Source organism: Chelonia mydas, chromosome 5, assembly GCF_015237465.2.
Source record: "Chelonia mydas isolate rCheMyd1 chromosome 5, rCheMyd1.pri.v2, whole genome shotgun sequence".
Taxonomy (NCBI): Eukaryota; Metazoa; Chordata; order Testudines; family Cheloniidae; genus Chelonia; species Chelonia mydas.
The window spans coordinates 1447323-1460801 of record NC_051245.2 but is presented as its reverse complement, the minus strand read 5'-3'; the positions used below and the strand labels follow the sequence as shown (position 1 = coordinate 1460801).

Genomic DNA, 13479 nt, shown 5'->3' with positions numbered 1-13479 from the left:
CACACACTGATACGCACCCTCACGTACAGGCACCGACATCCCCACACACTGATACGCACCCTCACGTGCAGGCGCCGACATCCCCACACACTGATACACACCCTCACGTACAGGCACCGACATCCCCACACACTGATACGCACCCTCACGTACAGGCGCCGACATCCCCACACACTGATACACGCCCTCACGTACAGGCACCGACATCCCCACACACTGATACGCACCCTCACGTACAGGCACCGACATCCCCACACACTGATACGCGCCCTCACGTACAGGCACCGACATCCCCACACACTGATACACACCCTCACGTGCAGGCGCTGACATCCCCACACACTGATACGCACCCTCACGTACAGGCACCGACATCCCCACACACTGATACATGCCCTCACGTACAGGCACCGACATCCCCACACACTGATACACGCCCTCACGTGCAGGCACCAACATCCCCACACACTGATACGCGCCCTCACGTACAGGCGCTGACATCCCCACACACTGATACACACCCTCACGTACAGGCACCAACATCCCCACACACTGATACGCACCCTCACGTGCAGGCGCCGACTCCGTGGGCACTCTGGGGCTGCTCAGCACCCACCGACATCCTCGTGATCAGCCCCTCTCCCTTCCCCACAGCGCCTCCCGCCTGCCGCTATCCGCTGTTCAGCGGTGTGCAGGAGGCCCTGCGGGGGAGGGGAAGGAGCAGGCGCTGGAAGAGGCGGGGGAGGGGTGGGGCTATGGGGGAAGCGGTGGAGTGGGGGTGGGGACTAGGGCGGAGCAGGGGTCGAGCACCCCCCCAGGGAACTGAGGAAGTCGATGCCTATGCCCTGATGCACAGTGACACACACTAACACCTCCTACATCCCACAGACACAGCAATACACACCGTTACTAGCTAACACACGTCTCCCACACCATTACAGACACCTGATAGATCAGGGTTGGCAACCTACGGCACGCGTGCCAAGGGCGGCATGCGAGCTGATGTTCAGTGGCACTCACACTGCCCGGGTCCTGGCCACCGGTCCGGGGGGCTCTGCATTTTAATTTAGTTTTAAATGAAGCGTCTTAAACATTTTTAAAACCTTATTTACTTTATATACAACAATAGTTGAGTTATACATTATAGACTTCTAGAGAGAGACCTTCTAAAAATGTTAACATGTCTGACTAGCACGTGAAACCTTAAATTAGAGTGAATATATGAAGGCATGGCACACCACTTCTGGTTGCCAACCCCTGTAATATGTCCTCAAACCCCTATACACACAAGAACACCCCCCGAAACCCTATACACAACCCCATAGACGCACCCCTGTAATACTTGGCCACACAACCCCCTACACACACACACACACACACACAAATACACCCCACAGACATCCCCTCACACCCCTCCAACACAGGCCTATAACCTCACCACACTCCCCCCACGCAGGCTGCTTTGCCCCACACACTCGCTGTCACTGTCACTTCACACCCTTCAGAAGGTCTGAGCTGAACACTCAAGACATAAATATGCCCCCAGGAAGTCGCGGGGCCTCCTTGGAGGCTCCTGGTGTCACAGGGTTTGGATCCTGCAGCCCGTCTGTGCAGAACTCACCCACACAGCTCACATTGCTCGTGTCCCACTCCACGCGCCCAGCCGTCTCCGTACACTGCATCCAAGCCGGGGGCCCCTCGTACTGCTCCGGGCGACAGGTCACCCAAACCCTCTCGCCAACGACAAACTCTGTCTGTGCGGAGGCAGCAGAGACTGACGGGGGCCAGTTTCCTGCCGTCGTACAAACCCCTGGAGGGAAAGAAATGTCCGAGTCTTGGCAAATCCTGTTCTGGTGAAAGGTGCAGCTGGCTGCCACTGGGTGATCCCGGGGCAGAGCTGAGCCAAAGGGAGCCCTGGAGAAACCAGCACAGCAAAGGGCTGGGGGAGAAGCGAGGAAGATGGACACGCTGGTGACAGGGAGTCTCTGGGCTGTTCCTGCCCTTCATTATTGGCCTGCGGGCGGGGCGGGGGGGGGGTGTCTGACTGAGGCCCCCTGCAATTCCAGCAGGATTTAGGGTCCCCATACTAGAGGCTGAGAGGCCAAAATGAACCAGAGGGTTTATGGGGCGAGAATCCACCTGGCTCCGGAGATACCAAAGTGTCATAGAGAGTTTGGCTGCCGGCCCGGACCCCGTGACCACAGTGACTCGGGGGGGTCTCACACTTACCCTGGCAGGTGGGTGTCTCACTCCAGACAGGCAGGCTCCCATTTGTGACACATTTGATCACAGGTGGTGATGGCCGATACCCCTCAGAGCAGCTCAGCGTCACCGATTCACCCGGGGAGTAGAACTGCCCCTTGGGGGAAAACTGCAATCTGGAGTCCCAGGTTTTGAGTATTTTACATTTTCCTATGGGCATGGAATGAGAGCAGAGTATTGGGGGTCACTGGAACCAGGCAGACTCCACTGAGTATTATGGGCTGACCCTGAACCATGCTGGGCGCCCACAAGAGCAGGAGATGGGGGGCTGCGAGGATCAGCCCCTCTCAGGATCAGGCCCCACGTGCTCAGGTACATTTACTCTGTTCACACGCTCAGGGCCGCCGTGGGCAGGGCGAGTGCAGACCAGTCAGCCCCACTGGGCCGTGGGGAGAACGGTGTTCCTGGTCTCTGCTGCTCCTGCACAGGGAGCAGGGCCAGGAGCCGGCATCAGACCCACACGCCAGCCCCCCTGGGGACACCATGGGGGGGAAGCTGTTCATTGCAGCAGGACTCTCCCCACGGCCTCTCAGCAGCCTGGCTGGAGCCTCCCCTGGCCAGACGGCGCCCGGCCAGCCCCAGGGCCGGCACCCCGCACTCACTGACACACTTGTGTGCACCCAGTTCCCACTCGAAGTGCCCCGGCGCCGTCTCTCTGCACGTCACGTTGAACGAGTTCTGCAGGAACTGCTGACGACAGGTCACCCGACCCTCGGCCCCGACGCCGAACTCCGTCTGTGCAGGGTCAAAATCCACCTGCCTCACCCAATCATTGCACATCCCTGGGAAAGGAACAGGAGAGCGGCCATGGGGGCGTCTGCCCTACGGTCTGACAGCCCCTGGCTCTGGGGATTGGCCCCAGGATCGCACAGGTGCGGGGGCTGGCCCTGCACGAAGGGGCCTGTGACCACGGGGAAGGCTTGGGGAGCGAGTCTGGGGCAGGGAGGGGACCGCATGTCCGGGAGGCCCGGGCCTGGCCGCTCTCAGAAGCGGTGCTGGAAGAAGCACCCTGAGAAATGCTGAGATCCGTTCCCAGGCCTCAGGGCTTCGCTCCTCGCAGAGCTGCCCAGCAGTGCCCAGCGGAGACTCCTGCCAGGCTGCGGCCACAGCCGCCAGCAGCCGCCTCAGGGCCTGGTGGAGAGCCATGTGCACCAGGGGGGGGAAGCCTGTGTTTGTGGGGAGGGCCCACGGTGACAGCCCTGAGAGGGGTTCCTCAGCAGGCTGAGGGAGTGGGGTCCCCCTTTCTCTGCCCATTGTCACGGCTTCCCAGATCTCCCACCCCCAGGTCTCCCAGCCCCAGCATCACGTCACTGATCTCCAGGGGCTGGTTATCACCGGCCCGGTTTCCCTGGCCATTTCCTGCCCGGAACTGGCGGCAGCCCCATGCCCGGGCTGGCTGGGGAGGTTTGGCCCCATGCCCGGGGGGTGGGCACGGGGGGTGTACCAGGCTCCGCACACTCACTGAGACACTGAACTCCGCTGATATCCCAGACTGCCCCGCGGTCCTTCAGCTCTCTGCATTTTGCAGGGAACGGCCCGGATTCAGGCTTCTCGGTGCATGTCACCTGCACCGTGCCATTGACCGGAAACGCCGTCGGCTCGGAGGGAAACGTCACCTTCGTGGTCCAGGCTCCCTCCTTCCTGCACGTGTCTGTGACGGGGGGAACAAGAGGCTGAGGCCTGGCTGGAGATGGAGCCTGCTCACCCCCTTAGCGCCGCTGCGGCCTGCCCGGAGTCCGAGGAAACACCCCGGGAAGGGCCCAAGCAGCAGCACCTGCTCCCAGTGCCCCCAGTGGTGCAGAGGGTGGCAGGTTGGGGGCACCGGTCAGGTCAGAGAAGGGCCTCAGCACCCAGAGGTGACAGAGCCCAGCCGGGGGCGTCCTCAGCAGTTCCCTGTGGAAGCTCCGGGGACAGGATGTTTCCTGGCCCCCTGGCCCTAGATTGGTCCTGAACATGGCGGGATTAACTGCCCGGCTTCAGCAGGGAGAGGCCCTGCACAGGCAGGTCCCTGCCCCAAGAGCTGCCTCTCAGACAGGTAGGGGAGGGGATGAGAATCCACCCGAGCCAGGTGAGTGCAGGGAGCAGACAGCAGCACCCAGTTCAGTCCACACTTGTTCCTATCAAAGTCCCCCTCCGTTAGCTGCCAGGGGCAAACCCAGAGCACCCCCGTTGCCTTCTCGAGGCTGCAGGGGGTAAATCAGAGCCTATCTGTCTGCATCTCTCTGGCCCAGAGCCCCTCCCGGACGTGTGTGTGCAGGGGGGTCTCCATGCAGAGAGCTCCCTGACCTGCACAGGAGAGGAGGTACCCTCCCCACCCCGCACCCTGCAGAAGCGTCCCTGGGAGGAGGGGTGGGATCTGGATGGGCAGGGAGCAGAGAGTGGCTGATCTGCCGGGGGTGGGGACGCCCCAGGGGCAGGGTGGGTGCACAGCGTCCCCCACCAGCCCTGCAGAGTGTATCACTAGCTGGGGGTTGCCGTGCCCAAAGGAGGTCCGAGTCACGTGGGTCCTTGGGGCTGTGCTGCCAGGCAGGAGAAGGGAGCCCCAGGGCTGGCTCAGGTCCTCCCCATAAATGGTGCCAGGCTGCAGCTGCTCTGCTGATCCCAAGTTTATTTATCCAAACTCTGCCTCCAAGGGAATGATTCAGACAAGCTCCCATGGCCCTCTTCCCAGGCTGTACCTGACCCCGCCTGTGCCCTGATGGGCCCCAGGGAGATCACACACAAAGCAAGGAGCTCAGCTGGGTGTTGTGTGCCAGCCAGGGCATCCTTGCCCTCAGGACATAGGGGGAAGGGAGGAGTGTCCCCAGTGCCAGGCCTCAGGAGGGTACAGTGCAGGGTACAGTTACTCCTGAACCCCGCATGGCCTGTCCCTGGGGTAGGGGTTGTGACATGGTTTCCCATATTTTTCATAGCAATATCAGGATATGATTGTGTCATAATCATGATAGGTCAGGTGAGATATCATTGGAAAGGTGATGATTTACTGAATATTATTATCCTATTGAATGCACGTATCATTTTTGTATCTAAAGTTAGGAATATGGACGATACATCTGAACTACAAAAGTGTTTGCACCTGGGGAACGCCCACAAGACAGAATGCGATTGTGATGGAGCAGGGAGTGGGGTGAATTGACCTGGGAATCTCACAGGGGAGTTTTACTAGGACTGTCTGCATTGGGGATGGGATAGCAGGGGATGACTTCTGTCACGGAGTGTGGGGGAGTCCAGGCCCTGCACCCCTCTTCCTGGGATTCACTGAGACTCTCAGCCAGCCAGTAAAACAGAAGGTTTATTGGACAACAGGAACACAGTCCAAAACAGAGCTTGTGGGTACACCCAGGACCCCTCAGTCAAGTCCTTCTGGGGGAGCAGGGAGCTTAGACCCCAGCCCTGGGGTTCCCTGAGTTCCTCCACCCAGCCCCAAACTGAAACTAAACCCCCCCAGCAGGCTCCCTCCTGCAGCCTCCGTCCACATTCCCGGACAGAGGTGTTACCTCCCCCTCCCCCTCCTGGCTCAGGTGACAGGCTCTCAGGTCTCCCGTCCCCAGGGCACATCCCCAGGTCAACACTCCCCCCTCCCTGCTGCGTCACATCCTCACAACTTCATTGGAGGGATGATACCTTCACATTGTGAAGAGAGTGGTCACTTTGGATGGGCTATAACCAGCAGGAGAGTGAGTTTGGGGGGGGGGGGGGGCGGAGGGTGAGAAAACCTGGATTTGTGCAGGAAATGGCCCAACTTGATGATCACTTTAGATAAGCTATTACCAGCAGGAGAGTGGGGTGGGAGGAGGTATTGTTTCATGGTCTCTGTGCATATAATGTCTTCTGCAGTTTCCACAGTATGCATCCGATGAAGTGAGCTGTAGCTCACGAAAGCTCATGCTCAAATAAATTGGTTAGTCTCTAAGGTGCCACAAGTACTCTTTTTCTTTTTCCGGATACCTGAGAATGTAACCTGAGCCAGGAGTGGGTGGGGCCAGGTGACACCTTTTGCCCAGGAAGCTGGACAAAGGCTGGAGGAGGAGCCGGGAGAAAGCTGGGTGAGTCGGCTGGAGGGGGTTTTGAGTTGGGAGCGGACTGGGGACATGTAGGGAACCCCAAGGCTGGGGTCTAAGCTCCCTGCCCCCCAGAAGGACCTGTCTGAGGGGTCCTGATTGTACCAACAAGCTCTGTTTGGGACTGTGTTCCTGTCATCCAATAAACCTTCCATTTTACTGCCTGGCTGAGAGTCACGGTGAATCACAGGAAGAGTGGGGTGCAGGGTCCTGGCTCCCCCACACTCCGTAACAACTGGTGGTAGTGGTGGGATGTACTGCACCCCATGGACGGCACTTCCTGCAGTAAGTGACTGGGGAGCAGTAAAACGAAGGGGGGTTGACGGGGACCAGGTGTGCTGAAGAGTTGGAGAGGAGCAGTTTCAGGGAGCGGAGGAGCTACGCTTAACCCCTGAGAGTGTGAGACCAGCGAGAAGGACTGTTGCAGTAACGGGGTCCCCTTGGGGACTATGGCGAGCAGGCTCAGGGGTGGAGGAATCTGCGGCTCGACCCTGGGAGAGAGGTGGTGACCTGGAGAAGGGCTGGCACACTAGGGGGTCCTCCTGGAAACCATGGGGAGCTGTAAGCACACAGGCCTGCAAGTGGCCAGCAGGAATATGTATCATAAGTGCCTTAAGAGCGACCTCATTGAGCTGTGCAGGCAAAGGGGGCTGAGCTTTGGGAAGCTCACCAAAGAACAGCTGATTGTCCAGCTGGAGGAGGAGGATTGCTGAAATGAACCGATCCCTGTCTCTGAGGGAAGCAGCCTGGCAGATGCAGGGCGGGCACCAGTGTCTGTCCCAGCTGGGAGTGGTCAGACGGCTGTCGAGGGCATCCTGGGACATCTCCTACCTATACCTAGGGGAAGGGCTGGGAGGAGCCCAGGGAATACCGAGGGCACTGTGACTCCCACGGCCAGCAGGAGATCCTCCCGGCGGAGCTCCCCATCCCTGGAGCTGAGGCAGCTGGAATGGGAGAGGGAGATAAAACTGAAAGAGCTGGAGCTGAGGCAGGAGGAACTAAAGGAGGAGCAGGAAGAAAGAGAAAAGCAGCAACAGCATCAGCTGGAGGAGCAGGAAAAGCAGCATCAGCACGAGCTGGAGTTGGCCAGGCTGAGGAGCAGCGAACCCCCGGCTGTGGTGAGTGATGGGGGACCCAGGACTGCATGGAGATTTGAAAAGTGCATCCTGGCCCAGAGTAAGGAAGGGGAGGACATAGATAGCTTCCTGAACACCTTTGAGAATGCCTGTGAGCTGCACAGGGTTGACCCTGCAGACAGTTTCCAGTTTCTGATGCCCTTACTGGATCCCAAAGCCGTAGGTATGTACAGCCGAATGAAAGGGGCGGGGCCAGGGGACTATGAACTGTTCAAAAAGGCCCTGCTACGTGAGTTTGGGCTGACCCCCTGTGACAATGTCATGCAGCAGGGATGGGGGAGTGTTGACCTGGGAATGTGCCCTGGGGATGGGAGACCTGAGAGCATTCAGCATCCTCTGCCCCTCCGTGCGCTTCCCACAGCGAGTCCGCCCAGGTCGGGTCCTGGGGAAGCCAGAGGGTCCTGCCCCGCAACTCTGCAGTCAGACGTGACTCTCAGCGACAGCCAGTAAAACAGAGGTTTGTTAGACGACAGGAACATGGTCTAACACAGAGCTTGTAGGTGCAGAGAACAGGACCCCTCAGCCGGGTCCATTTTGGGGGACAGTGAGCCAGACAACCACGTCTGCCCTTCCCTCCATGTCTCCAGCCAGCCCCAAACTGAAACTCCCTCCAGCCCCTCCTCCTCTGGGCTTTGTCGTTTCCCCGGGCCAGGAGGTCACCGGATTCCTTTGTTCTCCAACCCTTTAGCTCTCACCTTGCAGGGGGCAAGGGCCAGGCCATCAGTTGCCAGGAAACAGGGTGTCGGCCATTCTCTGTGTCCAGACCCCTGCACACACCTGCCCTCTAGGGCTCTGCAGTGATCATACACCCTTATCCCACCCCCTAGATACTTAAGAACTGCATAGGGGAAACTGAAGCACCCCCACACTATTCAGAGGAAACATTAAGAACAGTCCCACTTCGTCACATCTCTCCCCCCTTCGACACTGAACTGAGCGGGGTCACTTTAGCTGGTGACCTGGGGAAGTTCGAAGCCACCAACGTTCCCATGGATACCCCAGCATCTCTCCCATTCCTTGGTAGGAGTTACACCAGGCCCTTCCAGTTTCACGCCCTCCCTTAGGTCACTGGTGGTCGATAGCACTTGGAGGCCGCATGTGGGAAGGTTTATGCGGCCCGTGCCCTTTGGCCACCCCAAAACCCCAGGGAGTCAAACTGGGATTGGGTCTTCTCCCCAACAAGCTGGCCAAACACAGCCACTTGGTTATAGGACTGTTTAACTTTCTTAACAGCTTTCACTTCATCTGAGACCTTCTCAAAGCTCTCCACACTGGATCTTTCAACAGGAAAGTCAGTGGATCCATTCACAACAGAAAATTTCTGGCTTTTAGGAACTGAAACTTTCTTGATTAAATCACTTTCATACCCTTCAGTGGCAGTAAACTGCTTGCAAAGACTCCATGAGGATTCCTTTCCCGAGGGCTTTTCTATGCAACAATTCACCCCTCCCAGAAATTCTGCCCTTACCCTCTTCACCTAGGGCTTGCTCCAGAGGAACACTTTCCTGAGCAACAACAGACTCTTTCTGGGTCTCCCTTACATCCAGAATCACCTCTGGCCCATCCGGCGGCTTCCTACACAATCCCTTTTCAGGCAAACTCACAGACTTCCTAGATAAAAGGTCGGAAGCATTCTCCTTCCCTTTGCCACACACAAGTTCAGGAATCTTTTCCTTCTTGCTACAGGTTTCCACACCCTCAGTAGGTAACACAATCACATCACCTTCATGCTCTCCTTGTGCCCTGGCTAGGATCTCACCCTGATTAGTCAGAGTTGCTCCACCCTTTCCCAGCCACACACTGGCAACAGGCAAAATACAAGCACCAGAATTGTCTGGTCTCTGAGATTTTACATAGACACAAACTGGATGCAACCTAGTTACATCTTGATGATCACTTTAGATAAGCTATTAGCAGCAGGAGAGTGGGGTGGGAGGAGGTATTGTTTCATGGTGTCTGTGTATATAATGTCTTCTGCAATTTCCACAGTATGCATCCGATGAAGTGAGCTGTAGCTCACGAAAGCTCATGCTCAAATAAATTGGTTAGTCTCTAAGGTGCCACAAGTCCTCCTTTTCTTTTTGCGAATACAGACTAACACGGCTGTTACTCTGAAACTAGTTACAGGGCCATTCTCCCGAGCAGACACAAACTTAGGACCCTTCCCTTCCTGGGCTTTAGCTGAATCCAGAACCAGCTCTGAGACAACTGCACTACCCTCAACCATCACAGGCTGAAAGGCCCCTTCTGTCTGCTCCACAGACAAAGAAGAGCCGGACACACTTTCTCCTTTACCAGACACACAGCTTGGGATCTCATTCCCCTTGTCCCAGCACACAAGGCTGGTCACAGACAACTGCTTGGAGATCAGGGTAGCTCCCTCCATAGGCAAGTCAATACCCCTGACACACACAGACACATTTCCTTCTCTGTCACAATTCTCCACCTAGCTAACAGGTAAGGTCCAGGGACACTCATCTTCCACTCTCCTCGCCTTCCCACCCTGCTGACTAGACACAGACATCAGCTCACAAGGCTGCCTAGGCTCATCCAGACTTTCCTTACCAAGCACCTTGCCACTCCCCACAGATCCCCTGCCCTGCCTGTGTCTCCCCCCCCTCAGCTGGGGTCTCATCTCCCCCTGTGCTCAGCGCTGCCCTTGCTGTCCCAGTGGGGGTAGGCAGCGAGCTCGCTGCTTTCCTCACTGCATCAGAGCCAGCGTGAGCCCCCTCTCCGGTGTGCAAGGCGGGCGGGGAGCATCTCTCTGTCCCACCCAACCCCAGGGGTCTGGTTACAGGCAGGCAGGTAGCCTGAGCCTAGCCGCTCCTCCCCCCTGCCAGCCAGGTCATCTGCATTTTCACTGACCATTTCCCTCTCCACTGATTGGTTCCCTGGATTCAAATTCAAACCCTTGGCAGTTACAGGAGCAGGGTCTGGATCCTGTCCCAAAGAGACACAGTCACCGCACAACAGGGTCTCACAGCCGATATCCCGGAGAACCCCAACGACCAGCCAGCCTGACCCCTCCTGGGTCTGCACAGGGATCTGTGCCATAGGCAGGGCGAGGGGCTTCGTCCCTGAGACCCTCACCCAGCTCACACAGCCCCTCAGCATCTGAGGCTACACCACCCAGGACCTGACAACAGTTCTCTCTGTCCCATGATCTCTCCACCCCAGGAATGTCTCCCCATTGACCATCACCTTCCGCTCCCACTGGGGGTCCGAGGGGCCTGGCCCCAGGAAACTCCACACAGACACATAGGTTGGGGTCAGGAGTGGGAGCCTGTCCACCTCCCCACCCATCTGGCTGACGGAGTCTGTGGCCTTGGGACCCAGCAAGGGAGCTAGACACCGGGGCTTTTCCGCAGGGTCCCCCTGATTCAAATCGCCAGCCTGCTCAAAGGCAGTGAGGTGGGCATCCACATCTCCCCCCCCCCCTTAATCAGGGGCAGCAATTGAGTCTCGAGGTTCCCTGTGGAACTGGCCCCCCGGGGTCTATCCCCACTCACCCCTGGGGGGTCCCCTAGGCCTCTCCGCTCCCCCACCGCCAGTTCATGCTGCTGCTGCTTCTGCAGCTCTTTCTCGGGCTCTCGCTGTCTCTCACAGTCCTCTTGCTCTCTCGGACTCAGCTCCAATCCCGTCCGTCTCCGATCCCCTGATGGGGAACCCGGTCGTGAAGACCCTCGTCTGGTCGGGGACAGGAGTTTTGGCGATGCCTAGCTACCACTCCAGCTGCTCCCAGATCCTGCTATAGCCCCATTTGGGGTCAGGAATCTGTCCCTTAGAGCGGTCATCCTCCTCCAGCTGCACAATGAACTGTGCTTTGGTGAACTTTCCAACGCTCAACCCTCTCTTTCTGCACAGGGTTACAATGTCCTTCTTAAGGAGATGGTGACAGGCCATCACTCCGCTCTTCCCAAGTTGCTGTGGACTCACAGGCCTGTGTGCTCTCAGCTCCCCACGGTTTCCAGGGAGAACCCCTCGTGTGCCAGCCCTTCTCGAGGTCACCACCTCTTTGCCAGGGTCGAGCTGCAGACTCCTCCGCCCCTGGGGCTGCTCGCTGCAATCCCCAGGGGGACCCTGTTACTGCAAAAGTCCTTCTCTCTCCCAGGGCCAAGCCACAGGCTCCTTTGCCCCTGAGACTGCTCACCGCAGTCCCCAGGGAGACCTCATTACTGCACAGTCCTTCTCGCTGGTCACACACTCCCAGGGATTAACCGCCCTCCGAAACCGCTCCTCTCTGAGCCTTCAGCATGCCTGGTCCTCGTCAATCCCCCTTCGTTTTACTGCTCCCCAGTCACTTACTGCAGGAAGCACCATCCGCGGGGTGCAGTACATCCCACTGCTGCCACCAGTTGTCCCGGAGTCCCCGGGCGATGCTCTGGAACTGCTCCCTTCAAAGCCAGGCAGGACTCTGGAGGAGGCTCCTCTCTAGGAGCAGCCTGTCTGCAGGACACACAGCTCACACAGCTTCCACCTTCCTGGGTCTGACCTCGGAGCATTCAGCCTCCTCTGCCCTTCCGTGCGCTTCCCACAGCGAGTCCGCCCAGGCGGGGTGCTGGGGAAGCCAGAGGGTCCTGCCCCCCAACTCCGCAGTCAGACGTGACTCTCAGCCAGCCAGTAAAACAGAAGGTTTATTAGATGACAGGAACATGGTCTAAAACAGAGCTTGTAGGTGCAGAGAACAGGACCCCTCAGCTGGGTCCATTTTAGGGGGGCAGTGAGCCAGACAACCACGTCTGCACTTCACTCCATGTCCCCAGCCAGCCCCAAACTGAAACTCTCTCCAGCCCCCTCTCCTCTGGGCTTTGTCCCTTTTCCGGGCCAGGAGGGCACCTGATTCCTTTGTTCTCCAACCCTTTAGCTCTCACCTTGCAGGGGGGAAGGGCCAGGCCATCAGTTGCCAGGAAACAGAGTGTTGGCCATTCTCTGTGTCCAGACCCCTGCACACACCTGCCCTCTAGGGCTCTGCAATGATCATACACCCTTACCCCACCCCCTAGATACTTAAGAACTGCCTAGGGGAAACTGAGGCACCCCCACACTATTCAGAGGAAACATTAAGAACAGTCCCGCTTCATCACACCTTACTACCATGGACCTTACAAAGGGCTACTGGCAAGTGCCGCTGGATGCAGATGCCCGGCTGAAATCGGCCTTTATCACCCCTCTGGGGCTCTATGAGTTCCTGACACTGCCTTTTGGCCTCAAGGGAGCACCGGCCACCTTGCAGCGCCTGGTGGACCAGCTACTGAGGGGGATGGAGAGTTTTGCCGTGGCGTATATTGATGACATCTGTGTCTTCAGCCAGTCCTGGGAGGACCATGTGTCCCAGGTTAGACAAGTGCTGGACCGACTCCAGGGGGCTGGGCTGACCGTAAAAGCGGAGAAGTGCAAGGTGGGGATGGCTGAAGTATCTTACCTGGGCCATTGGGTGGGGAGCGGCCTCCTAAATCCAGAACCAGCCAAGGTGGAGGTGATCAGAGACTGGCCCGCTCCCCACACCAAAAAGCAGGTCCAAGCCTTTATTGGGATGGCAGGATACTACCGAAGATTTGTGCCCCACTTTAGCGCCATAGCCACCCCCATCACTGAGCTATGCAAGAAGGGGAAGCCAGACAAGGTGGTCTGGACCGAGCAGTGCCAGGGGGCTTTCCGGGCGCTGAAGGAGGCTCTGGTCAGTGGCCCAGTTCTGGCAAACCCAGACTTTGACAAGCCCTTTGTGGTGTTCACCGACGCCTCCGACACCGGACTGGGGGCGGTGTTAATGCAGGAGGATGAAAAGGGGGAGAGACACCCCATCGTGTACTTGAGGAAGAAGTTGTTATCCCAGGAGCAGAACTACGCGGCCATCGAGAAGGAGTGCCTGGCCATGGTGTGGGCCCTCAAGAAACTCCAGCCATATCTCTTCGGGCGACACTTCACCGTCTACACCGACCACTCTCCCCTGACCTGGCTGCACCAGATGAAAGGAGCCAACGCCAAGCTCCTGAGGTGGAGCCTGCTCCTGCAGGATTACG

General features: G+C 58.0%; 1 protein-coding gene across 1 annotated transcript in view; it reads right to left on the bottom strand.

The window, feature by feature from the left end:
* Window positions 1-13479, bottom strand: part of LOC119566615 — a 69901-nt gene that overhangs the window by 51909 nt on the left and 4513 nt on the right. The window contains exons 2-5 of the mRNA XM_037902447.2: window positions 3725-3913; window positions 2865-3044; window positions 2230-2412; window positions 1622-1810 (exon numbers count right to left, since the gene is read on the bottom strand). Coding sequence (XP_037758375.1) covers window positions 1622-1810; window positions 2230-2412; window positions 2865-3044; window positions 3725-3913 — 741 coding nt within the window. The remainder of the gene's footprint in view (window positions 1-1621; window positions 1811-2229; window positions 2413-2864; window positions 3045-3724; window positions 3914-13479) is intronic.